General features: G+C 40.2%; 1 protein-coding gene across 1 annotated transcript in view; it reads left to right on the forward strand.

The window, feature by feature from the left end:
• Positions 1–445: 445 nt before the first annotated feature.
• Positions 446–27,863, forward strand: part of Racgap1 (Rac GTPase activating protein 1) — a 33,662-nt gene continuing 6,244 nt past the window's right edge. Inside the window, exons 1-13 of the mRNA XM_042677715.1 lie at positions 446–590; positions 9,374–9,462; positions 13,625–13,827; positions 15,139–15,275; positions 16,498–16,567; positions 18,766–18,819; positions 19,688–19,768; positions 20,137–20,254; positions 20,749–20,879; positions 22,436–22,600; positions 24,929–25,024; positions 25,112–25,310; positions 27,589–27,694. Of these exons, the coding sequence (XP_042533649.1) occupies positions 9,378–9,462; positions 13,625–13,827; positions 15,139–15,275; positions 16,498–16,567; positions 18,766–18,819; positions 19,688–19,768; positions 20,137–20,254; positions 20,749–20,879; positions 22,436–22,600; positions 24,929–25,024; positions 25,112–25,310; positions 27,589–27,694 (1,445 nt within the window). The 5' untranslated portion in view covers positions 446–590; positions 9,374–9,377. The remainder of the gene's footprint in view (positions 591–9,373; positions 9,463–13,624; positions 13,828–15,138; positions 15,276–16,497; positions 16,568–18,765; positions 18,820–19,687; positions 19,769–20,136; positions 20,255–20,748; positions 20,880–22,435; positions 22,601–24,928; positions 25,025–25,111; positions 25,311–27,588; positions 27,695–27,863) is intronic.

Here is a 27,863-nt window from a genome sequence, read left to right on the forward strand (position 1 = left end):
AGAAAAAACAAAAACAAAAATCCCAGGCGTGGAGCTGCGGGTCAAGTGGTAGAGCGCTAGCCTTAAGCAAAAAACAAAACAAAACTCAGAGACAGTGCCCAGGCCTTGAGTTCAAGTGACAGAACTGAACCCCCCCCCCCCCCCCCCCCCCGCCAAAACAAAAAACAAAAAAAAGGTATTATTTGCCCTTAGTCAACATGGCATCCAGAATGGCTTCAGGAAAGGGCACCAGAAGGAAAAAAATCCATCCAAACTCAAAACTACTGACCTTAGTCAAAATGGCCTCCTTCAGCTTCACGCCAGCGGAACGCGCATGCTTAGTTTTGTTCCTGTCCCCCGCCCTTTGGTCTGACGCATGCGTTATATAGTGGGCGGTGTGAGTGGAATAAACTTCTCTGTGATTGGCCGGTGCGGGATTTCAAACCCGAGCGGGCAGCGCGGTGCCGCTCTGCCGTTGGGTGAGACGCGTCGGGAAGTGTCTGGCCGCCCAGGTGGGACCTGGCGGCACCCTGAGGAGTGAGCGCGGGGGGCTGCGAGACCAGGGGCGCCGGGCGCCGGATCGACGTGCTGGAGGGCGTGCGGCCGCCGTGGTAAGTTTTTGGCCACCGCGGGGGGTCGGAGGGGAAGGCCGGCCGCCTGTGTCCCGCGGCTGTGGCTTTCCAGGCCGGGGGTGGGGAGGCTTGGGAAGGCCAGGTCTGCTTGTTTTAGTTTTTAATTTGGCATCGGGTCTTGTGGGAAGTGAGAAGTGTTTTAGGGGTGGCTTCTTTTACAGGACCGGAGCCATTCCCTCCCCATTCCCCCCCCCCCCCGACCAAAAAGAAGTGGTGTGTAGTTAAACTCGCTGTCGGAGGGGTGACCTCCCCGCCCCGCTTTTGGAAGCACTGGGTATTTGTAAAGGGAGGAGCCTTGGTGTTTGGGGGGCCGGGGGGGGGCGGCCTGTAAGTGAGCCCCGTCTTCCTGGTGGGCTGGGTCTCTTCAGGTAGGCGGCCCAGGCAACGAATGACATCTTGCCCTTCCCAACTTGTTTCTGAGCCTCAGTAAAGTCACCCTTTGTGTATTTATTTAATTTTTTTTTTTACCCTTTCACGCCCATTTCAGTTCATAAGTATCTGTCTTTGATAGGCCAAGGCTGTGTGTAGGAAATTGGAGTGGGTGGGAAGATAAAAACCCTTAAAAAAAAAAGACATTCTTTTTAATAGGTCAGATAAACACTTTTTAAAAATAAATTAGTGAAATTGTTTTGAGAAGGCACCATCCTATTGCTTGTTTAATCATCCAACAGGTACTTTTATTTTTATAGTGTGTGTGTGTGTGTGTTGGTCCTGGGGCTCAGGGGTGTGTGTGTGTGTGTGTTGGTCCTGGGGCTTGAACTCAGGGTCCTAGGCGCTGTCACTGAGTTTTCTGTTTTGTTTTTTGCTCAAGACTGGTGCTCTATTATTTTTAGATTAAAAAGAAAGATTTTTATTAGTATGCATCAGCCAAGGGTGTGTGACTCACCGGGACATTTCCATAAGCACATCCAATGCATTCTCACCAAACTTGGAAACTCACTCCCTCAGTCAGTCACTGGTCCCCCTTTTCTTAAACAATTTCAGTGGATTCTTACTCAACACTAACTGGTATTATTAAAGTTTAAGTAGAAGGCAATCATACTTAGCCTAAAAAGAATGTGCAGTTTGTTTTGGGTGGCAGAGTTTAAAAAGATATCTGTGCTGAATCTATAAAATGTTGGAATACACCATATAGTATAGTGTTTTTTTTTGTAGCAGGGGCCGGTGGTGAGACAGGGTCTCTGATATTTACCCTAGGCTGGCCTTGAACTTTCCTTCTGTCTGCCTTACTCCTGACTAGCTGGGATTTCAGGCAAGTGGCCTTGGGCCCAGTTAGTATGGCTTTTTTAGAAAGTTTTTTTTTTGGCAGTCTTTATGAAGAGTCTTAAGAGTTTCCACACCCTAATATGTATTAATTGAATGGAGTGGGGGCATGGCTCAGTTGGTAGAGTGCTAGCCAATTAGTGGAAGCATTAGGTACCAAGTTCAGTTCTTGGTCTCAGAACAAAAAAGAAGAAGAAAAGAAATACATTGATTGGAAATTTATCTAAGGAGCATGGTCACCTGAAGAAAAATACTGTTTGATGTTATTCATTCAGTGAGTGCTTTAATCACTAACAAATGTCTTCATTGTTAAGGCACCAGAGGCTCAGCAGTGAACAGAACAGACAAAAATCTTTGCTTCCTGAGAATTTACACCATTAACAATAAATTAAATAAGTATACCAGAATGATAAGTGCTTTTGGGAGCAAAGTTAAGTTGAGAAGTGTCGAGAGGAAAGGCTGCAATTTAAAAGGATGGTTAGGAAAGACTTCACTGAGAAAATGACATGAATAAAGATTTGAAATAGGCTATCCAGGAGATTCCAGGCAGGGTGGTAACTGAAAAATGGAATAATCTAAATATCAAAAGAAGAGAATGATTAAACAGTAGTTGCTCATCAGCTGTTTTGAATTTAATGGAGACATGATAGTAAAAAGCAAAGCACAAAATTATATATAATCTATGATTGCAACTCTGATAAATGAGTGCTCATGGACAAAGGTTAAATATAGAGACACATAACAGTTGGTTAGAGTGATGATGATTTTTCTTTATTTTTTTTTTAAACATAGAAATTTAGCACTATGAGGCAGTGTTTCTGCTCAGTGAGTGTTTTAGATAATAAGGGAGATCATTGTGGATTGAAATGAAGGCTTCATTGAATTGGTAAGACTTATTTTAGACCTTGAATAAAACAGTTAAGACAGAAGAATTCACAGAAAAAAAGATTAGTAAGCTGAGTTTCTACTAATTTTATAAAAAAAATCATTATTCAGTTCTCATTTCTTCATATTGGGTTGAAGATATTCTGTTCACTCATTCTGCATTAGTTTGTTCACAAGAACAATGCTTTTTTTGAGGGGGTGAGGGGGTGGGAACCTGGAATGTGGCTCAGTGGTGGAACACTTGATTACCATTTACAAGGCTCTGAGTTCAATCCCTAGCACTCTAAAAACAGACAAAAATTTGATCTCATGATAGTATTTTTTCTTTTTTCTTATGTGGTGCTGAGGAATCGAACCCAGGGCCTCAGGCATGCAAGGCAAGCGCTCTACCACTGAGCCACCTTCCCAGCCCGATAGTATATTTTCTTCTTCTTCTTATTTTTCCCCTGTCAGTCGTGGGGCTTGAACTCTGGGCTTGGGCGCTGTCCTTGTGCTCTTCAGCTCAAGGCGAGCATGCTACCACTTGAGCCACAGCACCACTTCTGGTTTTCTAGCAGTTTATTGGAGATAAGAGTCTCACGAACTTTCCTTCCTGGGCTGGCTTTGAACCTCGATCCTCAGATCTCAGCCTCCTGAATAGCTAGGATTACAGGCGTGAGCCACTGGCTCCTGGCTTATTTTTTCTTCTTGCCACTTGGATTTGATAGAGACATTTGGGAAAAAAAATTGTTCTGAAATGCTTCCTACTTGTATGAAAGAATCTTAGCATTGAGATTGTTTTGGGGAATAAAAGGTTTTCCTTGGTAGCAGAAAACCTATATTGTTAATTTCTTGGGATTCTCCAGATCAGCAATGTTTGTGGTTTTTTTTTTTTTTTTTTATTAAAGCACTTCAATAAAAAACTCAAGTCGTTTTCTATTGCTTTGTTTTACAATATTTAACAACTTTTACGTATCTAAAAAACCCGATATATAGGTTTCATCATAATGTTGTTTGTAAGAGAAAGTAGAAGAGTATATAGACTTCTCCCAGGATACCCTGCAGTCTGCAGTAGTCTGTTACTCTGAAGAACTGTCTGTCTTCTTCACTGGGTGATTGAAATTAAATTGGGGGCTCAAAGCAATCAAGGCAAGCTGAGACTCTACCTTGGTGTTGCCAAATTGCTCCCTTAGGGATACTCACAGATTGGGAATCTCTATGTAGTGACTTCTCCACTTCTGGGGCCTCCTATCAATAATAGCTGAGATTCTCCGCACCTTTTTGTTTAAAATGCTCACAAACTGATTTCCTTGCCACACACAGGGATCGTTTCAGCTTTCCCGAAAGGCAGCAGCCCCTTTTGTGGAAAGTGACAGCTGTTTTACAGCTGCAAAGCAATGCACTGCAAGATGACTTTGTTTTTGTTTCCTTTCACATTAGTGTATCTCCTAGCTATGCAGCTAAATAATAAAGGGAGAGGAAATAAACTTAAGGGTGAAAATGTGACCCAGTAGGAAAATTAAAACCATTCTCAGTTGACATTGAATAGGATGAGTAGATTTTAGCTTTTTGAGTTACAATTTGGCTAAGATATCAAGGGTAGTGATGCAGAAAGATATTTTTGTCACCTATAAATAATTCCTTAGAGTCACTTCTGTAGGATGTTAATAAAAATATATTGTTCCACAGACTATAAAGAGAAGAGGATTATAGTTTGCTACTGCCACTTTGATTACCCTAAGTAAACCTATAGTAGAGGTTTACTTCAGTAGCATTAAGCCTTATCTAGAACAGCTTGCATAAGTTTCTTTACCTGGTCAAATTTTGTTATCTTTTTGATTGTTTTTGGTCTAGGTTCTATTTATAGACCACTTTTATATGCTTCATTCTTTGTGTAATGTGATTTGGGAGAGACATCTGAGAATGTATGTAACAAACAACCTACTACGTGAGCTCAGCATTTATTAGTCATTTAAGGTCTCTGAGCCTTAGTTGTTGGTGTCTGTAATACAGAAGTTAAGTTAATCAAATTCACTAAAAAAAATATGTGAAATGTCGAATTGAGTGTCCAAATCACTTCAAAGGCCCTAGTAAATACTGATTTTCTTTGTAATTATATAGCCTTATTTAAGAAAATAGTTATAAGTCTGAATTTACTGTTATCTCTATGTGCAAAAAGCCTAAACTGGGAAGAATACTAGATTTTGGAATCATTGTTCTGGGATGTGATGAACAACTATCAGACACAAATAAAACAAAAATTCATTCTTTTTTGTTTTGTTTTATTGTGTTCTTTTTGCCAGTTCTGGCACTTGAACTCAGGGCCTGGTCACTGTTTCTGAGCTTTTTTGCTCAAGACTAGTGCTCTAACACATGAGCTCCACTTCTGGCTTTTTGATGGTTAATTGGAGATAAGAATCTCATGGACTTTCCTCCCCAGCTGGCTTTGAACTACAGTCCTCAGATCTCAGCCTCCTGAGTAGCTGGGATTACAGGTGTGAGCATAGTTTTTGTTTTTTTAAATATAAATAAATACCTTATATGTTAGTAAGGGTCAATTTATTCATTGTAAAGTTTTTTTCTATGTTAACTTAAAAATTTTCTGTGAAGTATAGCATATTATTGTTTGCACTTTATAAATGAGCCTCAGAATTTAAGTAATTACCAACAGTTTTACTAGTACATAAGAGATTAAAGCTTTAATTTAGGACTATTGCCCTACCCCTCTTTAACTGTTCTTTTCGTTCTGCTCTAAATTATGTAATGTTGAGGTAGAAAGCAACCCTTTTGAAGTATTAATGGCAGTGTGTGTATTCTTTCACATTTATCAGCTATTTGTATTATGTTTTAAATTCTCAATGTTTCTGTGTATAACATAGTACCAAATATAAGATTTCTGCTCTCAAGTTTACAGTCTGCCTGGAACACAAATATCAGGTGATGAGGGGAAAATAGAAATTGAGAAAATAGAAATTGATATAAACAATGGAGACCATGCTGATCTGTCACAATTAAGGACTTCCTCTTTGTGTACAGTAGAGAATGAGGAGGTTCTTAACTAAGCACCTTCTGGCTATAATACTAGGCATCACCTGAGGAGAACAATGCAGATTGTTCTTTGTTGTATGTGTAGTGGTGAGATGTCCCCATGTAGGTTGTCTGCATGCTTAGCTGTTTCAGCAGTGAGATTGATGTGTTCAAGAGCCTGCTGCCCTCCAACTCTTATTCCAGTGAGTAATATACATAGAAAAGAATAATGGACTGAAGGAATGTGAGAAAATGTGACTGTTTCAGTCTGTTCCTGCTGCTGAAACATATATTTAGCCTAGGTAATTTAGAATTGAGACACTTATTTTTCACGGTCTGGGAAGTCCAAGATAAAGGTGCTAGCACAGTCTTTGTCTGGTAAGGGCCTGCTTTCTACCTCTAAGATAAGGGCAAAAGGTTCCTTCAAACCCCCTTTTTTTTTTTTTGGTTCTGGTCGTGGGGCCTGAACTCTGGGCCTGGGCGCTGTCCCTCAGCTCTTCAGCTCAAGGCTAGCGCTCTACCACTTGAGCCACAGTGCCACTTCCGGCTTTTTTCCTTTTTGCTTATGTGGTGCTGAGGAATCGAACCCAGGGCCTCACGCATGCGAGGCAAGCGCTCTAACACTGAGCCACCTTCCCAGCCCCCTTCAAACTCTTTTATAAGGGCATTAATTCCATTTCTTGTTCTGATCACTTTTTTTATTTGCTGGCTTTGTTTTGTTTCCATACTGGCTCTTGAACTTAAGGCCTCATGGTCTTAGGGCTTTTTCATTCCAGCTGGTGCTCTATGTCTTGAGCCACACTTTCACTTCTGGATTTTTGGTGGTTAATTGGAGATTAGTCTCATGGGCTTTTGTGCCTAGACTGACTTGGAACCTCAATCCTCATATTTCAGCCTCCTGAGTGAGTAATTAGGGTTATAGACATGAGCCATCAGTGCCTGGCCTAATCACTTCATAGTACTACTGCATTGGGAATGTAGGTTTAACAGGAATCTTAGAGGGACACAAACATTTAAATCATACATGAGATCAAGAGTCAGTTCATGGAGTTATGTCTGAAGTGATAAGAGTGCTTACCTAGCAAACTCTAGCCCGTAGTTTAAAACCCCAGTGACAGACAGATACACAGACACAGTCAGGTCTTATTTAAGACAGAACAACTTTTAGAGGGAAAATTAAGAGCTAGACAGACAGACAGACAGACACACACACACACACACACACACACACACAGAGAGAGAGAGAGAGTCAGGTCTTATTTAAGACAGAAAAACTTTTGGGGGGAAAATTAAGAGCTGGGTTCTGATGGGGAATCACACAGATTTTTCTGCCCCTGCTAGCTCAGGTCCTCCAGGTCTCTGAGTAGCTAGGGTTACATACATGAATCACTGATACCTGACTTTTTTTTTTTTTTTTTTGCCTGTTCTGGGGCTTGAACTCAGGGCCTGGGTACTGTCCCTGAGCTTTTTGCTCAAGGCTGGCACTCTCCACTTTGAGCCACAGTGCCACTTCTGGCCTTTTCTGTTTATGTGGTGCCGAGGAATGGAACCCAGGGCTTCATGCATGCTAGGCAAGCACTCTACTACTAAGCCATATTCCCAGGCCACCTGACTCATTTCTGTACTCTTGAACAGAAGTTTTCTACTGTTCTAGTATTTCACATATACAGATGAGTTGAAAGAAATCAATGCTCAGATTAAAAGTACTTATTAGGACCTTACTTTTTTATTGGGAGTCAAAAGCTATGGTCATCTGAATCAACTATTGAATATGTTTCCCTGCTTCTGTCCTGTGGTACTTGAGTATGCTTATTTTTATTAAGTCCATGAGTATCTCTCCATGACTTCCAGATCTCTTCCTGTCAGTGTTTTTGTTTTGTTTTGTTTGTTTGGTTGGTCGTGGGGCCTGGACTCTGGGCCTGGGTGCTGTCCCTTCCTCAGCTCTTCAGCTCAAGGCTAGCACTCTACCACTTGAGCCACGGCGCCACTTCCAGCTTTTTCTGCTTATGTGGTACGGAGGAATCAAACCCCTCATACATGGGCCTCATACATGCAAGGCAAGCACTCTACCACTAGGCCACTTTTCCAGCCCTTTTTCTGTCAGTTTTAATGTTATTCTTTTGATTTTGTTCTTAGTTTAGAAAAAGACTTGTAATAAATTTTGTTGGTCTGGTTGCTTAGCAGCTTGCTATGATTATGTTGCTTGGAACAGATAAATTGCCATTTGAGGATCTTAGTTTCTGGCCCAGAATCAGGTGTATATTGTATCCAAGCTGGAATTGAAGGTTTTTGCTATTACAATTGTCACAAGTACAAATGAATATTTTTGTAGCATTTAATAGAAAATATCTTTGTGTTCATGTATTCCTTTGTCGTTTGTGGTTTTTTTCTTCATTGCTGTTACAACTTATGGTACACTCTTAAAAACATTGCAAAAATCACAAGCCATTCATAATAGAGTTTTGAAATTTTTATTTAAAGGCAAAATAATCACCAGGAGTAGAATGTTGAGCGGTAGATTGAGAAATAGAGGAACAATCCTTTTTATGATATTTCTGAAGACATTTTATTTTCAAGTGAAATTTGAGTTTATTTCATTTCCTTGATAATTTTCATAACATCCCATGAATATCTTATTTTAACTGTTAAATGAAGATCTTATTTCCTCAAGATATTTGCAGTTAAAGTCTATTTGAAATAGAACTGCATTTTTAATGTAATAGCTGTAGGTCTTTGAAGGGAAGCACAAAGCCTGAAATTCACTATACAGAACATACCAATAAATGATTTTTCCTTTGCCCTTCTAACTGTGAAGGTGGTGTATTGTCTCTGATGCCAGAATATGGTACACCATAATCCTTTGCCTGTACTTGGTATAAATTTATTAGACATAGTCTGCAAGCAGTCCAGCACCCTGCATTACAGAAATAATTCTTGTGTTGCTGAGCTGGCAATTTCCCCACTTAATCAGTGATATGATGTCATTTGTGTCATTGGTAGGAAATGTGCTGACCATGTCCTGCTTTTTAGAAGGCAGTTTCAACAGGACATTTGCTAAAAATGAAATTAAAGATAGACACTTTAAGTTACATTGTAGATTTCAAAGTCCACAAGAATTAAAATAGCAGAAGTCTTATACTAATCAGGTTTGACTTGAACCACATTTTGTAGTCACCTTGTAATCAACTGATTGACAGACTCATTCCTAATTGCCTTCTTGTCAGCACCAGGATGATTGTGGGTCGAGGTAGGAAGAGAAATAGGCAGGAGGTGTAGGTATTATCTTCTTGTATTCAAGAGAGCTTTCAACAATCCAACTTTGGTTTTAACTGTTTATTTTTTGTCTTTTCATTTTTGGAACTGGGGATTGAATCCAAGACATTATACTTGTTAGGCAAGTGCTTTACCACTGACCAACACCCTAGCCTCCAACTTGGTTTTTATATTGAGGATCACACAAAACATCAATTGTTGGCTTGAGATTCTTAATGGTAGCTGCAAATGGAAGAGTCCAGATGTTGGTCACTGATGACTCTACGGGTTTGCTACTGCATCTTTTGTCAGAGGGAGAAGGCAGGACCCCTAATGTGTATTTGATTTCTTGGCAGAAAGATGGATACTACAATGCTGAATTTGCGGAATCTGTTTGAGCAGCTTGTGCGCCGGGTGGAAATTCTCAGTGAAGGAAATGAACTTCGTAAGTCATTCTGAGCTGGTCTGTGCAAAAAGAAAAAGCAGACTTCACATTTGGGCTTTCTATAAAACTGAAATATTTCAGTGTTAAAGTTGCTTTTCTTTCGTGTTACCTAAGAAGAATCTGATGGTCACTTACCCATAATCAAAGATTAATGGGAATTCACTTGAGTCATAGCTCTACTTCCCTTTTTTTTTTTTTTTTTTTTTGCTGTGTTTTGTTTTGGAACCTGGGGCTTGAAATTAGGGCTTTTTCCTGCTCAAGGATAATGTTTTACCACTTGAGCCACAGCTCTACTTCCAGATTTTTGATTGTTTTGTTTGTGTTTGGTCCTGGGGCTTGAAATCAGGGCCTAGGTGCTATTCCTGAGCTTCTTTGCTCAAAGCTAGCGTTCTACTACTTGAACCACAGCTCCATTTTTAGCTTTTATTTTGGTAGTTAATTGGAGATAAATATCTTGGGCTTTCCTGCCTGGGCTGGCTTAAAACCATGATCCTCAGATCTTAGCCTCCTGAGTAGCTAGGATTAAACAGGCATGAGGGGCACCCAGCTAGTTGTCTTTATTCTTTATCCCAGACTTTTTGGTGTTCTATAAAACAAATGAAGAGGGAAAAATAGTCTTTTTTTTTTTTTTTCAAAAAAAGGACTAGGCATGTACTTTCACCAACTTTTGTACATTAGATGCATGAGTAAATAATAAAAGGGATAGAGTGGAGGGTTGGGGAGGAAAAGGAACGATCTGGAAAATAAATTGGAAAGGAAAGTGGGACTGATAGCCTTGATGTATATGATCTAAACGAATTATTCTATGCCAGCTTCTCTTTGTGTTGCTGTTTCTCTTCTATTTCAGATTTTCAGTAATAACCAATTTAGCATGTGTTGCTCTCAAATCAGCCTTACTGGCATAAAAGTAATGATTCTGAAAAGTAATGTCCTGAGCTTTTCTTTACCTTCATAGTATTTAGTATGGCATCTTGCTTATACCATTCAGTATTTTCTTTAAATTGATTGATGCTTTTAATAGCTCTTATCCACTTACAGGCCTTTCAGAACAATATTCTATTTTCTCTCTCTAATAGCTGCTGCATGACCCTGTCATCTGGTACTAGCTCAGTAACCACAATGGCATACTAATCAGGCTTCTCTTTGAGGTCACATCATCTCAGAAAATGGATTACTTTGGAGTCTAGTGGGAAAGATAGGGAATAAAAAATCTTAAAACACAGGTTCATTTAACAAATACTTTGTGAGGGCCTATCAAAGCTTCTAGTACATGTTGAGTTTGAGGGAAAGAGACAACTAAATGGCTTCTGGAAAGAAAATAAGCTTTGAGTTGAATCTTAGATATAGGGTCAGATCTTAATAGGCAGGGATGAAAGAGGGCATTTTAGGTCAAGCAACAGCTTGAGTGGAGGGAAGAGGGGATCCAGTGAGGGGGAGGGGATGGTTAGCGCTCTGCTTTGGGAAGATTACCTCACAGAGGTGAAGGTTGCAGTAGAGTTGGAGACTAGGATTCTGACTAGGAAGGAGGTGGTTGCCATAGCTTATGAAAAAAGAAGAGGAATCCCATTCCTCAGTAGAATGGGTGCTTGTGAGTTGGTAACATGGGCCAAATGTTAGAAGAGATTGTAATGATAAGACCTCTAGGAGTTTAAGATAGGGATGTGGAACCCAAGGTAAGAATCCAAGGTTTAGAATCCTAATAAGTAGTGCTGGCTTTTAACTTGTTTCTCTCTGTTTCTCCATCTGTGAAAAAGGAATTTAAGCATTTTTCTCTTTTGCGTGACTGCTGTGAGGATTTGGGGATATATTGAGGTACTAGTTGTGGAAATACTTTGGGAAGTAATGCTGCAAAAACAAACAAAACCCCTAAATAACAATCCCCCCAAAAGAAAAAATAGTAAGACATCTAATTTCCTATTGATTTCAATAACCCCTGTCCCTCTCAGCCCACCCCTCTCCCCCCCCTCCATAAGACATGTAGTTTCCTATTGATTTTTGTTTTGCGATAGAGATTTTTTTTTGGTGGGGGGGGTCTGGTCGAGGGGCCTGAACTCTGGGCCTGGGTGCTGTCCCTTAGCTCTTCAGCTCAAGGCTAGCATTCTACCACTTGAGCCACAGCGCCTCTTCCGGCTTTTTTCTTTTTGCTTATGTGATGCTGAGGAATCGAACCCAGGGCCTCATGCATGCAAGGCAAGTGCTCTACCACTGAGCCACCTTCCCAGCCCGCGATAGAGATTTTTGTCCCACCAGTTTTCTGGTGGTTAATGGGAGATAAGAGTCTCACGGACTTTCCTTGCTGCTTTGAACCGGGATTCTCAGATCTCGGCCTCCTGAGTAGCTAGGATTACAGGTGTGAGCCACCAGTGTCCAGCTTAGTTTTAAGTTTTTAAGTCTAAGGTTAATGGAAGAGAAGAATGAAAGTAGCTAAATAAAATTACTTTAATTAGCCGGGCACCGGTGGCTCACGCCTGTAATTCTAGCTACTAAGGAGGCTAAGATCTTAGGATCCCGGTTCAAAGCCAGCCCGGGCAGGAAACTCCCTGAAACTTTTTGTTTTTTTTTTTTTTGGGGGGGGGTCCAGTCATGGGGCCTGAACTCTGGGCCTGGGCGCTGTCCCTCAGCTCTTCAGCTCAAGGCTAGCACTCTACCACTTGAGCCATAGAGCCACTTCCAGCTTTTTTTCTTTTTGCTTATGTGGTGCTGAGGAATCGAACCCAGGGCCTCATGCATGCAAGGCAAGCGCTCTACCACTGAGCCACCTTCCCAGCCCCACTCCCTGAAACTTTTATCTCCAATAAAAATCACCAGAAAGGGCTAGGAAAGTGCCTCAGTGGTAGAGCGCTTGCCTTGCATGCCTGAGGCCCTGGGTTCGATTCCTCAGCACCACATAAGCAAAAAGGAAAAAAAAAAAATCACCAGAAAACCGGAAGTGGCACTGTAGCTCAAGTGGTAGAGTGCTAGCCTTGAGCTGAAATGTTGAGGGACAGTGCTCAGGCCTAGAGTTCAAGCCCCACGACCGACCAAAAACCCCCCAAAAAACAGTAAAATTACTTTAATTAATAGCTAAGTATTTTGTTAGTTTTCCCCAGTTTATATTTTTAATATTCTATTTTTTTGTAAGAAGCTGTCTGAACTTTTTAAAATATTGATGTATGAATTAGGAATAAGCATTACTATTTAGCAAGTGTCTGTTGTGTATCTGTGACATATTAGGTTTGTGCTACACTTTGTACCTTACTACCTAAGAATCTGCGTTATGTGAATATGACCTAGTTTCATCTCTAAACTGGGTTAATGTGACCAGTATCAGATATGCACATTGGACTGTTCCTTCATTATGGTAGAGAGTATGAATGGTGCTTAGAGGTAGACTGAGGTTAACTAGAAAATTGTAAGGCACTTTTGCAAGTATATTATAGAACAGTCTTCCCCAATAGCAGGCGATAAGAATGAATGCCACCAATGTTTTGAGGTACTGCCTTGGAAGTGACACCATCCTTGCAGATGTTTGAAGAGTCCACGTTCTTCTCTCAGTGACTTTCCAAGAGCTCCTGTGATCTCTCCTGCTTTTCCAAGTGGAATGTTTACATACCCTTCAGGGCAGTGTTAAACAGCAAAAGCAAATTGGCTCTTTACTTTCAAATCAATATTTGTATAATTATATAGCTGAATGGAACTGCAGGTCTAGACATCTGTAATATTAATCTACATCTACTGGAGCATATTACAGCAGTTACATTTGAATTTGCTGCTTAACATCTCTGGTGCAGCAATGTGTGACTGTAAAGGAGACTGTTTTTTGTTTTATAGCTGTAACTGTCCTGGTGCGTGACCGCTGCCCCAAAGGTATCCCCCTTTGATTGCCTTCTGTTCAGGAGCTTTCAGTGTTAGTGTTACATCTGGAGCCAGGTGACTAATGAGTTACATATTCCATAGCAGATGCCACTGGCTAAGCTAGAAATATGTGGCCTATTGAATCAGGAATTGCTCTCCACAAAGCTGTTGTCTAGAGTGACAGATATATCCAGTATCTGCTTCTGGTTATTTTCAGTTGGGCTTGCCCATAGTTGAGCTGGTCCCTTAACTATGTGTTGGAGCCATTTATTTGAGGATTTATACCCTGTTTGATATTTGAATTATTAAAATTTTCACCTTTCCTTAGAATTCATCCAGCTGGCAAAAGATTTTGAGGATTTCCGTAAGAAGTGGCAGAGAACAGACCACGAGCTGGGGAAATACAAGGATCTTTTGATGAAAGCAGAATCTGAGCGTAGTGCTTTAGATGTTAAGCTGAAGCATGCACGTAATCAAGTGGAGCTAGAGATCAAACGGAGACAAAGAGCTGAGGCCGACTGTGAGAAGCTGGTGTGTATTTTTTATATGTAAGAACAATGGTTATATAATCAAAAACATTTAATAATATACAATAATATATACCCAGTTTTTCTTCCTCTTTAAAGAACTGTAAACAACTTGTCCTTTGACATCCTGCCCATGATTAGAGTTCAAACTGTCACTTATGACTCCCCTTCATAGTTAGAAATTAAAATGTTGCCAGGCACTGGGGCTGAAACCTGTAATCCTAGCTACTCAGGAGGTTGAGATCTGAGGGTCTGGGCTCAATGCCAGCTTGGGCAGGAAAGTCTATAAGACTCCTATCTCCAGGGCTGGGAAGGTGGCTCAGTGGTAGAGCGCTTTCCTTGCATGCATGAGGCCCTGAGTTCGATTCCTCAGCACCACATAAGTAAAAAGAAAAAAGCCGGAAGTGGTGCTTTGGCTCAAGCGGTAGAGCGCTAGCCTTGAGCTGAAGAGCTAAGGGACAGCGCCCAGGCCCAGAGTTCAGGCCCCACGACCGGACAAAAAAAAAACAAAAAAAACTCCTATGTCCAATTAATCACCAGAAAACCAGAAACGGCACTGTGACTCAAATGGTAGAGCACTGAAGAGTGCAGGGAAAGTGACCAAGCCCAGAATTCATGCACCACCACTGACCAAAAAAAGAAATTAAAATGCTACTCAGAGTAACTTTATCTATATACAAGTAGCTGCTCCTACACATTGATAGAAACAAGGCAGTTCTACCTGTCCTGTCATCATCTATTTCAGGGTAAAGAGCTAGATATACTCAACCAGTCGAGTAACGTGACTGACTTGTAGCAGTATCATTTTGATGTGCCAGTGCTGGCCAGAAATCCTTTACTAGGAGGGGCTAATCCATCTTAGTTCAGTGTTAGATGCCTCAGTAAGTTCAAATTGTTGGATTCTTTTGTATTACAGCTTTGTATCTGTTTTAATGTGTTTTGTTCTACTATTTACAAAGGTTGGTGACTGCTTTGATCTGTGAAAGGAGCTAATAATTGACTTGATAAAATACAATAAAGTATTTTTGCTATGTGAAATCTATTTTGGAACTTGAATTTTACATTACTCTCTTCTTGGATTAGCAGTTTGATCTAAAAGTCTTGTAGCAGAACCCTGCTATTCTAGCTACAGTTCATTTTACCAGTCAGAAATCAGAGCTACAATCTGTGAATTAATATGCTGTTGGTGTAGCTGCTTTCCTGAAGTCCCATTTGCATAATGCTGTATTTTAATGTCTTCTGCCTGTCCCATAAATTTGAGGTGAAGTTTTCTCCCCTGGCTAGTTATGATGTTTTACTCTGCTTTGGTCTGAAGGAACGACAAATTCAGCTGATTCGAGAGATGCTCATGTGTGACACATCTGGCAGCATTCAACTAAGTGAGGAGCAAAAATCAGCTCTGGCTTTTCTCAATAAAGGCCAACCATCCAGCGGCAATGCTGGCAACAAAAGGTGGGGGAACTGCATCTGTTGTTATCTGATCATGAGCAACACAGCTGTCAGAAGTTCCTGTTATCTGAACTCTTCAATATACTGCTTCTATAGTGTGTGCTGAAGAAAGCAGAAAAAGACTTTGGGGGAAGGGTATTGAGGAGCTAAGGCCAGGGGCCTCCCTATTTTTTTTTTCTTCTTTCTTTTATTATTATTATTTTATCTATTTATTTGTGCCTTTCCTTAAGCCCAGGGCCTGAGTTCAGTCTCTGAGCTGCTTTTTTTCCTCCCCTCGTATTGGCTAGTATTGGAGCCACAGCTTTACTTCCAGCTTTTTTTTTTTTTTTTTTTTTAAGCAGTTAATTGGAGATAAAAGTCTCAAGGTGTTTCCTGCCCAGGCTGGCTGGCTTCAGTGATTCTCAGATTTCAGCCTCCTGAGTAGTAGGATTACAGGCCTGAGACACTGGCTTCCAGCATTCTTTCCTTATTTTTTTATAAATCTCTCCTTAGAATGTTGTTTCACCATGGGTAAAATTTTCATGTTGATGCTAAATTGCACATCAATAACTAATCCTGTACATTGCTAAGAAACCTAAAGGCGAAAGTGACAGTTCAGCAATAATTTCAGTGCTTGCTCTCCAGAGAGCTCTTGTAGTTTTCTGGTTTAGAAAGGCTATTCTGAGCCAAGACTAGACAATAATTTTGGTTCCATACTATCACTATTTAAAATAGTCTTAGCTAGGCTCTGACTTTAATACTCCCAGTACAATAAGTAGGGAAAGGTCAGCACTCTTACAGCTATTTGTTTTGTTGCTGATTGTTTTATGGGGTATCTTTATAACTAAGAAGATGTACAGCCTTAATTTCTTGCCAAAGCTGGGTTATACTCCCTTGCAGAAAGCAGCCACAGTTGGGATCAAATTAAAGCTCACTCTTCTACCTTGTGAATTTTTAGTAGCCTGTAGTACAGAATTAGTAGGGAGTAACACCTATAGCCCTAGCAGTAACTTTGAGTTGCTGTTACAAGCCCTTAGTTGAAAAAGAACTGTGCTGCACCTGTACTTATCATATACTTCTCATAAAAAGCAGCCCACCATAGTTATGTTTGAACTTGAAGTTGTTACCATAGAAAAGATATTGCTATGATCTTGCTCATGTTACCTGATCAGTGGGATTGTTGAGGAATTTTGGTGGCCTTTATATTTCATAGTTTTGTGTCTAACGCTGTATTTTGTCCATTTAGACTATCAACCATTGATGAATCTGGTTCCATTTTATCAGATATCAGCTTTGACAAGACTGATGAATCACTGGTAATAAACATTTGGTCTTTGAGACTTATCTGTTAGCCCTGTTCTCTCCTCTCCCTTTACTGTTGTTTTATTTGTTGATATGTTATAGAGTCTAAGCTAGCAATTTAAAATGTGAATCCACACAGCTGTAAGATACTGGCTTATCTATTTATTTTGTTTCTGGATGTGAGGATGAAGAATTCTGAATTTAGCATGAGGTTAAGTTTACTGAAAGGATGTCTGAGCTGCATGTACTAATTGATTTTATATATTGACTTATTAAATCCACAGCTAGCCATAAAAAAATTAGCAAGGCTAGGGCTGGGAAGGTGGCTCAGTGGTAGAGTGCTTGCCTTGCATGCTCAAGGCCCTGGGTTCGATTCCTCAGCACCACATATGCAAAAATGAAAAAACCGGAAGTGATGCTGTGGCTCAGGTGGTAGAGCACTAGCCTTGAGCTGAAGAGCTGAGGGACAGCGCCCAGGCTCAGAGTTCAGGCCCCACGACCGGACCAAAAAAAAAAATTAGCAAGGCTATATGCAGGCAAAGCTTATTTGATGCTCTTGGGGTGAATAGACTTGTGCCTTACTTCTGTATCAGTTTGGATCTTGAGGAAATCTTACCTATACTTTACAATTACAAGGAAACTAAGGGTCCAGGATTTCAATCAGAAGAATGTGATGAGAATTTTTAGGCTATGAATAATGCTTTGATTAATGACAATTCACATGGCCAAACTCTTTGTTACCTTACTTTTCTGGAGTAGCACCTTCTCATCTCATGGTATTTCTTCATAAAGTTATCCTTCATAAATTTAGTCTTTGAATCAGGAGACTGATATTTATTTATTGTATATTTATTTATTTATTCATTTTGTTGGTGGTGGGGTTTGAACTGTGGGCCTGGGTGCTATACCCGAGCTCTTCAGTTTAGGAGAATAATACTTGAGCCACAGCACCATTTTTGGTTTCCTAGTGGTTATTTGGAGATAAGAGTCTCACGGACTTTCCTGCCTGGGTTGGCTTTGAACCATGATCCTCAGATCTCAACCTCCTGAGTAGCTAGGATTACAGGTGTGAGCCACCAGCACCCGGCGAGACATATTTATTGATTTGTGTTTTCTGTTGCTAGCTGCTCCTAGCAAATAAAATAATAAATTATAGGAAGTTAATGGTGGCTATTTTTCTGACATAGTGAAACAAATAACAATTACTTTTTTGCCCCAAATTTAATGTTTACTAGGGGGATATATGGCCATTTTAGTCAACTCTTTTTGGAAATAAGAAATACAGAGTAGGTCTGGGTTAAACAAGTCTACACAGGAGGCTAAGATCCAAAAGATTACAATTGGAAGTCAGTCCAGATAGAAAGGTGTATAAGATGCTATCTCCAAAAACCAGCAAAATACCAGGCTTGAGGCATAGCTCAAATGGTAGAGCTTCAGCCAAGGAAGGTCAGGGCTCTGCATTCAAACTCTAATACTAGAAGAAAAAAAAAAATCATCAGCTGATTTTAAGGTAGACATATGCTATGATAACCTTTCTCCTAAAACTGAATCAACTAATATCTAAACTAGCTGAAGGAAATTATTTGGTTGAGCTACTATTTTCTATATGCAATTATTTCTAGATACTATGTTCCTGTTCAGGGACAGTCAGGAATTAATCACAGGTACATACTAAAATGAATGCAGATAGTGAATTGAAATTAAGCCATAAAAAGACAAAATATTTTCTGGAAGTTAACCTTTTTTTTAGGATCCAAAGAAAAGGAATGATCAAAAGACATAAACCTAAACTTAAACTTTTGAAGTGTTGTACAGAAGATCTGGTAGACAGCAGCAATCCCTCAAGGGCAAGAATTACACTTGACATGACCAGTGTAGTACCTAACAGTCTGTAGGTTCTAAAACTAATTACAAAAATAATCAAAAATAAAGGACCAGACACCAGAAATAATCACGATAGAAGTTGATTCTTTAACCTTTTCTTGTCTCTGTGGTATTGATTCCTGATTCTATTATAATAGCTTCAATTTTTAAAAGAAAACCGGTTAACTTTTACTATTTCTCTACAGCTACAATATTGGAGGCTTTCTCATTATCCCTGTCCTCAAATAGTTTCGGTAGCTTGGCTACCAAAGGATTTCAAGTTTGTTTGCATAGTATTGACAGGAGACCTAACTAAAGAAAGAAATTAATATACTGTAATTGTCAACAGGACTGGGATTCTTCCATGGTGAGGAATTTTAAATTGAAGAAAAGAGAAAAGAGGGTATGTATGGTTTGTTTTGCTTTTGTATAAAGAAACAACAGGAGTTTGTTTACTTTGTGTGATGTCCTACACCTGCAATCCTATTTCTATGCAATCAGGATTCTTAGGATCATGAGTTTGGGACCAGCCTGGCCTATATAGCAAAACTCAAGCAGAAAAAGAATTTTCCTTTTTGCTTTTTAGTGATCCTGGGATTTGAACTCTGGAGTCTTGTGCGAGGCAAGCATTCTATCATTTGAGCCATGCCCGCAGCCTACAGAGTTTTCTTTAGAAAATTTAGCAAGCTAGACTACTCCTGATATGTTACTCTAGCCATTGTTAAACTCATATTACAAACAAATTCATACTGTAGAGCTATATTGATATTCTTTGAGATAGTGACTTAAGACAGAATTCTGTCCTATTTCATAAAGGTCCTGGCTGCATCTTAATTTATTTATGCTCTAGAAAAGGATATGCTTAAGTTTGTTGTGAATTGTCATATAAATTTTTATGCTCTAATACAAGGTTCAGATAAAAATGTGTGAATAATGGGATACAGAGACCTGTTTGTGTGTATTTGTTTAGGATATTTGATATGTTTCCAAAGACTTCATGTCCTAGAATAGGATTACAGTTCCACTTTTCTGGTGCTGTCATCTAAATTTCTCCAAAGCTTGTTCCTTTTTCTACGGCGCTGAGAACATTTTTGTGTTCGTATAACTCATTTTTCATGTGGAAATGGGCAATAAAAGAAAGCACATTGTTATTTACTGTAGCCCTGGTCCTTAGGGCTTACATCCAGTTGTCTGATAGAATAATTTTATCTTCTGTGCTTCAGATCTACTTGATACTAAAGATTTTGGTCCTTGTCCCCTCCCCCCTCCAGCGCTCTAGTAGCCGACAGTTTGTTGATGGACCCCCTGGGCCTATAAAGAAAACTCGTTCCATTGGCTCCACAGTAGACCAGGTAATGAGTCAGGTCAAGAGAACTGGGATCTTGAACACATAAGAGCAGTGAAATGTCTGTGTCAACATTATAGCGTTAGTTTGAGAAGATGTAATATTGGAGTTTTTCTGTGTAATATGGTCGTTATCATTCATATGATTGGAATTACTGTGGTTAAGTAAACAGCTGTAAATTTGATTCTTTTTTGTTTGTATATATTCCACTTTTTCATACATGTATTTTTTAAAGTCAGAGATTTCAACTTAAAAATATTTTGTGTTAGTGCTACAATCTGGATTAAGGCTCAGCAATTTTTACCTAATCCCAAATTACCTTATAGTAGTGGGAAAGTTAGGCTCTTTGTGTTCTTACAATCACTTTTGTTTCAGGGGAATGAATCCATAGTTGCAAAAACTACAGTGACTGTTCCCAATGATGGTGGGCCCATTGAAGCTGTGTCCACTATTGAGACAGTGCCTTACTGGACCAGGAGTCGAAGGAAAACAGGTCTGTTGAATCTGACTAAACAGTTTGTGTAGGTCCTGTAATACCCGTACCTGGGAGGCTGAGGTAGGAAGATTGTGAGTTTGAGTCCTTTTGGTCTCATAGACACAGTTCATTCACAGTGAATGAATACAATAATGAATTCATGACTAAAGGTGTGAGTGAATTTCTAGTCTAGACTAGAAAATTTTCTAGACTAGAAAATTTAGTAGAGTTGGTTTTTTTAGAATCCTCTTGAGAGTCAGGGACAGTTAAAATGGGTAATTTCTAGAGGGCTAGAGGACTAGTCGATTGTACATGCTTTACTTTCTTGGATTGAGAGCATGGATAACTGTTTTTTCTTAAAAGTGTCCTCCCCCTCCCCCGCAAATAGTTGTTGGTATTCATTTATGAGTTATGGTTACAAATTACTGTTTTATCAGTTACTTAAATAATGGGGCTGAAATTTAAAAGGAACAAAATACTTAAGACAAAGCTTAAATTTGATTGTTTTCTAGGTACTTTACAAACTTGGAACAGTGATTCTACCCTTAGCAGCAGGCCACTGGAGCCAAGAACTGAGACAGACAGTTTGGGCACGCCACAAACAAATGGAGGAATGCGCCTACATGACTTTGTCTCTAAGACGGTAAATGCACGATTGATTCATTTCCTTTCAAGCACTTTTTTTTTTAAACTCATGGCTTCAGGCTAGCTAGGCAGACATTCTACTGAGTCTTCTAGCCCTTTTTGATACTTTTTTGTTACCCATCCTGAGGTTGAAATCAGAGCCTGGGCACTGAGCTTTTGAGCTTTTTTCCCCTCAAGGTTAGTACTCTGCCACTTGAGCCATAGCTCCATTGTCTGGCTTTTGGAGAGATAAGAGTCTCACAGACTTTCTTGCCCAGTCTGGCTTCAAACTATGATCTGCATATCTCAGCCTCCTGAGCAGCTAGATGTGAACCACCATCACCCGGCAGGCACTAGTTATTTTTGAGATAGTCTCAGTTCCTGCTCAGGTGTGTATTTTAGACTTCCTTTTGAAGCTATGATGACAGACATATGCCACCATGCTCAGCCTCTTTTGTTGAGATGGAGTTTCATGGGCTTTTCTGCCTGGGATGACCTCAAACAGTGATTATTCCAGTCTTATCCACCCAGGTAGCTAGGATGAAAAGTGTGAGACATGGGTGCCCAGATATTTATTTATGAGACAAGATCTTGTTGCATAGGCTGGTGGTCCTCACACTTTGTCATACTCCCTCAGTACCGAGTACTGAGATTATAAGCCTGTGCCTTTACTAATTAAAGAAAATAGTCTACTTTATGGAATTTGGGGTAAGATTATGTCTTTTCTGTTTTTCTTTTTTCTTTTGTATCAGTCAGGGCCTGGGATCTGCCCCTGAGCTTTTTTGTTAAAGGCTAGTGCTCTACCATTTGAGCCATAGCTCCACTTCTAGCTTTTGGTAGTTAATTGGAGATAAGAGTCTCATGGAGGGGCTGGGAAGGTGGCTCAGTGGTAGAGCGCTTGCCTTGCATGCACGAGGCCCTGGGTTTGATTCCTCAGAACCACATAAGCAGGAAAAAAAGCCAGAAGTGGTGCTATGGCTCAAGTGGTAGCATGCTAGCGTTGAGCTGAAGAGCTGAGGGACAGCGCCCAGGCCCAGAGTTTAGGCCCCAAGACCGGACCCAAAAAAAAAAAAAAAGAGTCTCATGGACTTTTTTTTTTTTGCCTGGGTTAAGTTTAAACTGTGATTCTCAGATCTCAGCCTTCTGAATAGGATTACAGGTTGGAGCTGCCAGTGCTTGGCTTTTTGTTTTTTTAAGAGTTACATTTAAAAATTATATAATGTGTATATATATACATATATATATAAAAAAAAAATATATATATATACAATTTTGTTGTTATTAAGGTATTATATAGAAGGATTATTTCATAAATCAGGTAATGAGTACATTTCTGTTTTGGACAGTGTTACCTCCTCCTTCACTTTCCCCAACTCCCCCTCCTGTCCCTGCCCACAAGTCGCATAGTTCATTTTCCACATTCAGTGTCTACTGAATACCTTTTTTTTTTTTTGAGAGTTATATTTTAAAAAGCATATAAAGGTCTTAGAAAGTTGAGACATACCAAGTCCTCAATATATGTTGGCAATTTTGTAATTCATTTACTCTGTTCTTTCTGTCCTGTTTTATCTTCAGGTTATTAAACCTGAATCCTGTGTTCCATGTGGAAAGCGGATAAAATTTGGCAAACTGTCTCTGAAGTGTCGAGATTGTCGAGTGGTTTCTCATCCAGAATGTCGAGATCGCTGTCCTCTTCCCTGCATCCCTACCCTTATAGGAACACCTGTCAAGATCGGAGAGGTGGGATTTGTGGACTCTATTGTTGTGTGGCTTCTTTTACCTTTTAGAGACTTAATGTCAGCTTTTATTGTAAAATTATTGATGCCAGATATATTTCTATGCATGAAAAATAGAAATAGCAAAATGTTAACCTGTAGCAATCTTGTTGGGGTTTGTATGTTTAATGATCTTTCTAAACCAAACTCTTCCCTCTGTTTTCTTTTTTTTTTTTTTTTTTGTTGTAGAGCTTGAACTCTGGGCCTAGGTGCTGTCCCTTACCTCTTCAGCTCAAGGCTAGTGCTCTACCACTTGAGCCACAGTGCTACTCCTGGTTTCTGGTGGTTATTTGAAGATAAGAGTCTCATGGACTTCCTGGGCTGGCTTTGAACCGTGGCACTCAGATCTCAGCCTCCTGAGTAGCTAGGATTACAGGCATGAGCGAAGTTAACACTGGGTTCTTTTTTTTTTTTTGAGGATCATGGGGCTTGAACTCAGGATCTGGGTAGTATCCCTGAGCTCTTTCACTTAAGGCTAGTGCTCCACCACTTTGAGCCACAGTGCCACTTCTGATTTGCTGGTTGTTAATTGGAGATAAGAAACCCATGGATTTTGTTGCCTGGGCTGGCCTCCCCCTAAGTAGCTAGGATTATAGGTATGAGCCACTGGCACCTGGAAACCCTGAGTTTTTGTTTTTTTTTTTTGGTCGGTCGTGGGGTTTGAACTGTGGTCCTAGGCACTGTCCCTGAGTTCTTCAGCTCAAGGTGAGCACTCTACCACTTGAGCCACAGCACCACTTCTGGCATTTTCTGCTTATGTGATGCTGAGGAATCGAACCTAGGGCCTCATGCATGCAAAGCAAGCACTTTACCACTGAGTCACCTTCCCAGCCCTCTCAGGCCAATTCTTGAGTTATTCATTTTCATCTGTGAATATTCATGTTAGAGATAGTTCATAACAAGATATTTCATACCAGGCTTAAGTTACTGGGCTGGAGGTGCAATTCAAGTGATAAGGGTACCAGATTAGCACTCAAAAGCCCATAGTTTATATCCTAGCACCACATAATTAATTACAAAAAGAAAAAGGATGGTTGCTGGGTGCCAGTGGCTTATGCCTATAATCCAAGATATCTAGATGCTAAAATCTGGAGGATTACAGTTTGAAGCCAGCCCAGGCAGAAAAGTCTTTGAGAGTCCCTCTCCAAAATAACTAGTTAAGAACATGCCTTCAGTATGGCTCACACGGTAGAATTCCAGCAAGCAAACCAAGTGTAAGGCCCTGAGTTCCAATTCTGGTAGTGGCAAAAAAAAAATTACCTAGAAAATATTGATTATATAAGCAACATTAACAAGCATTAAAATAAATTGATTGTGCTGTTACCCTCAACAAATCAAATGTTATTATTTTAGCAGTATTTGAGTATGAACTTAGGACCTTGCATGCACTAGTCAGGTACTCCCTATTTGTGCCACATCCTCAGCCCTAGTCTCCTAGTCCTCGATTTTTATCAAAGCATACAAGTTTTTTTTCTTTTAGTTTCTTTAGTGGAACTATGGATGTTGGGCTGTGGTGGCTCACACCTTTAATCCTAGCTACTCAGCTGAGCTCTAAAGATTGCAGTTTGAAGCCAGCCTGGGCAGGAACATGCATGAGACTCTTATTTCCAATAAACTACTCAGAAAAAAAGCCAGAAGTGGCATTGTGGCTCAAGTGGTAGAGTGCTAGCCTTTAGCAAAAGAACCTCAGGGACAGCATCCAGGCTCTGAGTTCAAGCCCCAGGACCAGCACATGTGTGTGTGTATATACACACACACACACAAATGAGGTATATTAAGTAATTTGTTTTTAGCTGAGAATAAAGTACAAAAGGATTCATTTTTAATATTTTTGGTGATTGAGGTAGTCTTTCTCTGATAGCCTAGGTTGGTCTCCATCTGATCCTTTTGCTCCTGCTTCCCCGAGTGTTGGGATTCCAAGGCATGTGCACAGGAAAGATCTTATTTTTGGGTAGTAAATTAGCTAATATTAAAGGCCATATCTGTAATCTCTATTGCTTGCTTTCTGCTGTATCTGGTGGTCTTAGTCCTTGTTCCTGCAAAATGTAATCATAAATCACATTTTGCAGCTAAGAATCTTGTTTTGTTTCATTTCAAGGCACTGATAATTAAACCAAGGCTTGGGAATGCTAGGTAAGCGTTCTACCAAGCCAACATTCCTAGCCTAAGATCTCAGTTTTAATAGATGCTTTGAAAAATAGGCATTTAAAAGTATTAGTATTAGCTCACAGATGTACATGGCCTTCTGTTGCTCTTAATAGTGTAAATAATAATTCAAAGTTCTCTTTTTCAGGGAATGTTGGCTGATTTTGTGTCCCAGACATCTCCAATGATCCCTTCCATTGTTGTCCACTGTGTAAATGAGATTGAACAGAGAGGGCTGACTGAGGTAAGAATCAACCCTGGAGAAGAGTAAATTTGCTTATTTGTGTTGTTTATATTTAAGAATTTCTTAAAAGTTTCATTTCGATAATAGACAGGCTTGTATAGGATCTCAGGGTGTGACCGAACAGTAAAAGAGCTGAAAGAGAAATTTCTCAGAGTGAAAACAGTACCTCTCCTCAGCAAAGTGGATGATATCCATGCCATCTGCAGCCTTCTAAAAGACTTCCTTCGAAACCTCAAAGAACCCCTTCTGACCTTTCGACTAAACAAAGCCTTTATGGAAGCAGCAGGTAAGAGCAGATCTTAGTACTGCAATGTGAGTTCTGCCAGGCCTGGAACTTTTTTACACTTTTCACTGCTTTATCTGTTGCTTAGTACAGAGCCTCAAACAGTAAGTAGGTGCCTTAACCATTAATTTGGTGGATGAGTCACTGCATACATGCCTGCTCTTTTACTTTTTAAACTGTTTGGGTTATTCAGTGTTTTTGTTGTTGCTTTTGTTTTTTTGGTCAAGTTTTAGGTTGTCCTTTTGAAGTTAGAATTATCTTTGATTCCTTTTCTTTCCACTCCAAATCTTGTCAGCAGCTTTGTAAAATATATCTTAAAGTTGGTATTTGTCAAGAATGGTAGTTAAAGAATGACTGCCTTTCATGATGTACTCTTTCTCTAGGATGTGGTAAGAACCTGCCAACAGATTGTCCTGTTTCTACTCATGCTTTCTGCAGTATGAACTTCATACAGAAACTAAAGTGGCCCACCCTTTTTTTTTTTATGATCAAGATGTGTTTATTAGTCATAGAAAGTACAAGCAAATGGTGTTCATCAGAGTGGTCCTTTTCAAATTTAAGAGATAATGTTCTGCCAGGTGCTGGTGGCTCTCCCCTATAATCCTGGCTACTCAGGAGGCTGGCTAAGATCTGAGGATCACAGTTCAAAGCCATCCCGGGCAGTAAAGTCCGTGAGACTCCAATTAACCATCAAAAAACCAGAAGTGGTGCTGTAGCTCAAGTGGTAGAGTGCTTGCCTTGAGCTGAAGAGCACAGGGACAGCACCCAGGCCCATTGTCAAGCCCCACAACCAACCAAAAAAAAAAGATGATGTTCCTGTGGCCTCAGTACCCTGCAGTGACTTGCCATCACTTTCAGAATGAAATAGTTTTTTTTTTGTTGGTCATGGGGCTTGAACTCTGAGCCTGGGCGGTGTCCCTGAGCTCTTCAGCTCAAGGCCAGCGCTCTACCACTTGAGCCCTAGCACCATTCCTGGTTTTCTGGTGGTTAATTGGAGATAAGAGTCTCACAGACTTTCCTTACCCAGGCTGGCTTTGAACCATGATCCTCAGATCTTAGCCTCGAATAGCTAGGATTGTAGGCATGAGCCACCAGTGCCTGGCCTGAAATCCAGTTTTTAACATGGCTCAAAGACCCTCTGTGATTTGGCTCCTGGTTACATCTCCAGTGCCATTTTGTTCTGCTCTTAATCTTTTTTTGGGGGGGTCCGGTCGTGGGGCCTGAACTCTGGGCCTGGGTGCTGTCCCTCAGCTCTTCAGCTCAAGGCTAGCGCTCTACCACTGGAGCCACAGCACCACTTGCAGCTTTTTTCTTTTTGCTTATGTGGTGCTGAGGAATCGAACCCAGGGCCTCATGCATGCAAGGCAAGCGCTTTACCACTGAGCCACCTTCCCAGCCCCTCAGCGCTTAATCTTGTTACCCTGGAATTCTTGCATTTCTTAGAACATACCCATTTTACTCCCTGCATCGAGTCCTTAATATTTGCTGTTGTCCCATCCTCAAATGTTTTCATCTAGATACTTGTTTTGTTCCTTTATTTCTTTCATTTTTCTCTTTGGTTAACTTGTCTTCACAGGAAAGGTATTTTCTACTTTCTTGCTTCTTTACCACCATATTTTCTCTTCTTTTTTTTTTTTTTTTGGCAGTACTTAGGTTTGAACTCAGAGCCCCATGCTTGCATAGTGGTGCTCTCCCAGTTGAGCCATGCTTTCTGTCTTGGCCTTTTGCTGGTTATTTTGGAGTCTAGTGAACTTTTTTTTCCCAGGCAGGCCTGAAACCACAATCCTCGAGATCTTTGCCTCCTAAGTAGTTAGGGTTATAGGAAAGAGCTTCCAGCACCTGGTTCCATATTTTCTTTATATATACTGCCTGATAGGTATTTGCTTTTAGACTAAATCCTAATAGAATATATGTTCTATTTATTGTTACCAACAATACTTAGAATAGTATCTGGTACATAGTATGCCTTTAAAATGTCTTATGAGTGAACACTTCATGCTAATTGTTGCTGCAAGTTGTATGCCTGCCCTCCTAGTAAATGGGTTGCCTCCTGCTTTCCCTACCAAACTGAAAGGGTGATTTTTGAGAGGTTCTGACTTCTAATATTGAACTGCTGGCCAGTATCCTGCTTGTTAATGAAACTGGAGTCTGATGAAGTCATGAACCTAATCAGAACCTTTCTGAAGCTTACTGTATAGATGAGACTTTGTGGTCAATAACTTGGAAGCCCGCTGTCAAGGGAAGGAAGTCTAGACCGCTTGGCACTTTCTCTCATTTACAGAAATCACAGATGAAGACAACAGCATAGCTGCCATGTACCAGGCTGTCAGTGAACTGCCCCAGGCCAACAGGGACACATTAGCCTTCCTCATGATTCACTTGCAGAGGTGAGTAGAGCAGAAACTTCTTCTGGGAGTTAGGGAATTTTCCAAGGAGAAGATAATATGGGTCGGATGTTAGAAGTGTGAAGGGTAAATTGCTTTCTTGTAGAATTTATGTTTTGGTCTACATTTAAGGGGAAAAGCAAGTCTTCTAATTTAATTCTCCTCTGCTTAG

Source organism: Dipodomys spectabilis, unplaced genomic scaffold (genome assembly GCF_019054845.1).
Source record: "Dipodomys spectabilis isolate Male_0828 unplaced genomic scaffold, ASM1905484v1 ptg000039l, whole genome shotgun sequence".
In the NCBI taxonomy this organism is placed as follows: Eukaryota; Metazoa; Chordata; class Mammalia; order Rodentia; family Heteromyidae; genus Dipodomys; species Dipodomys spectabilis.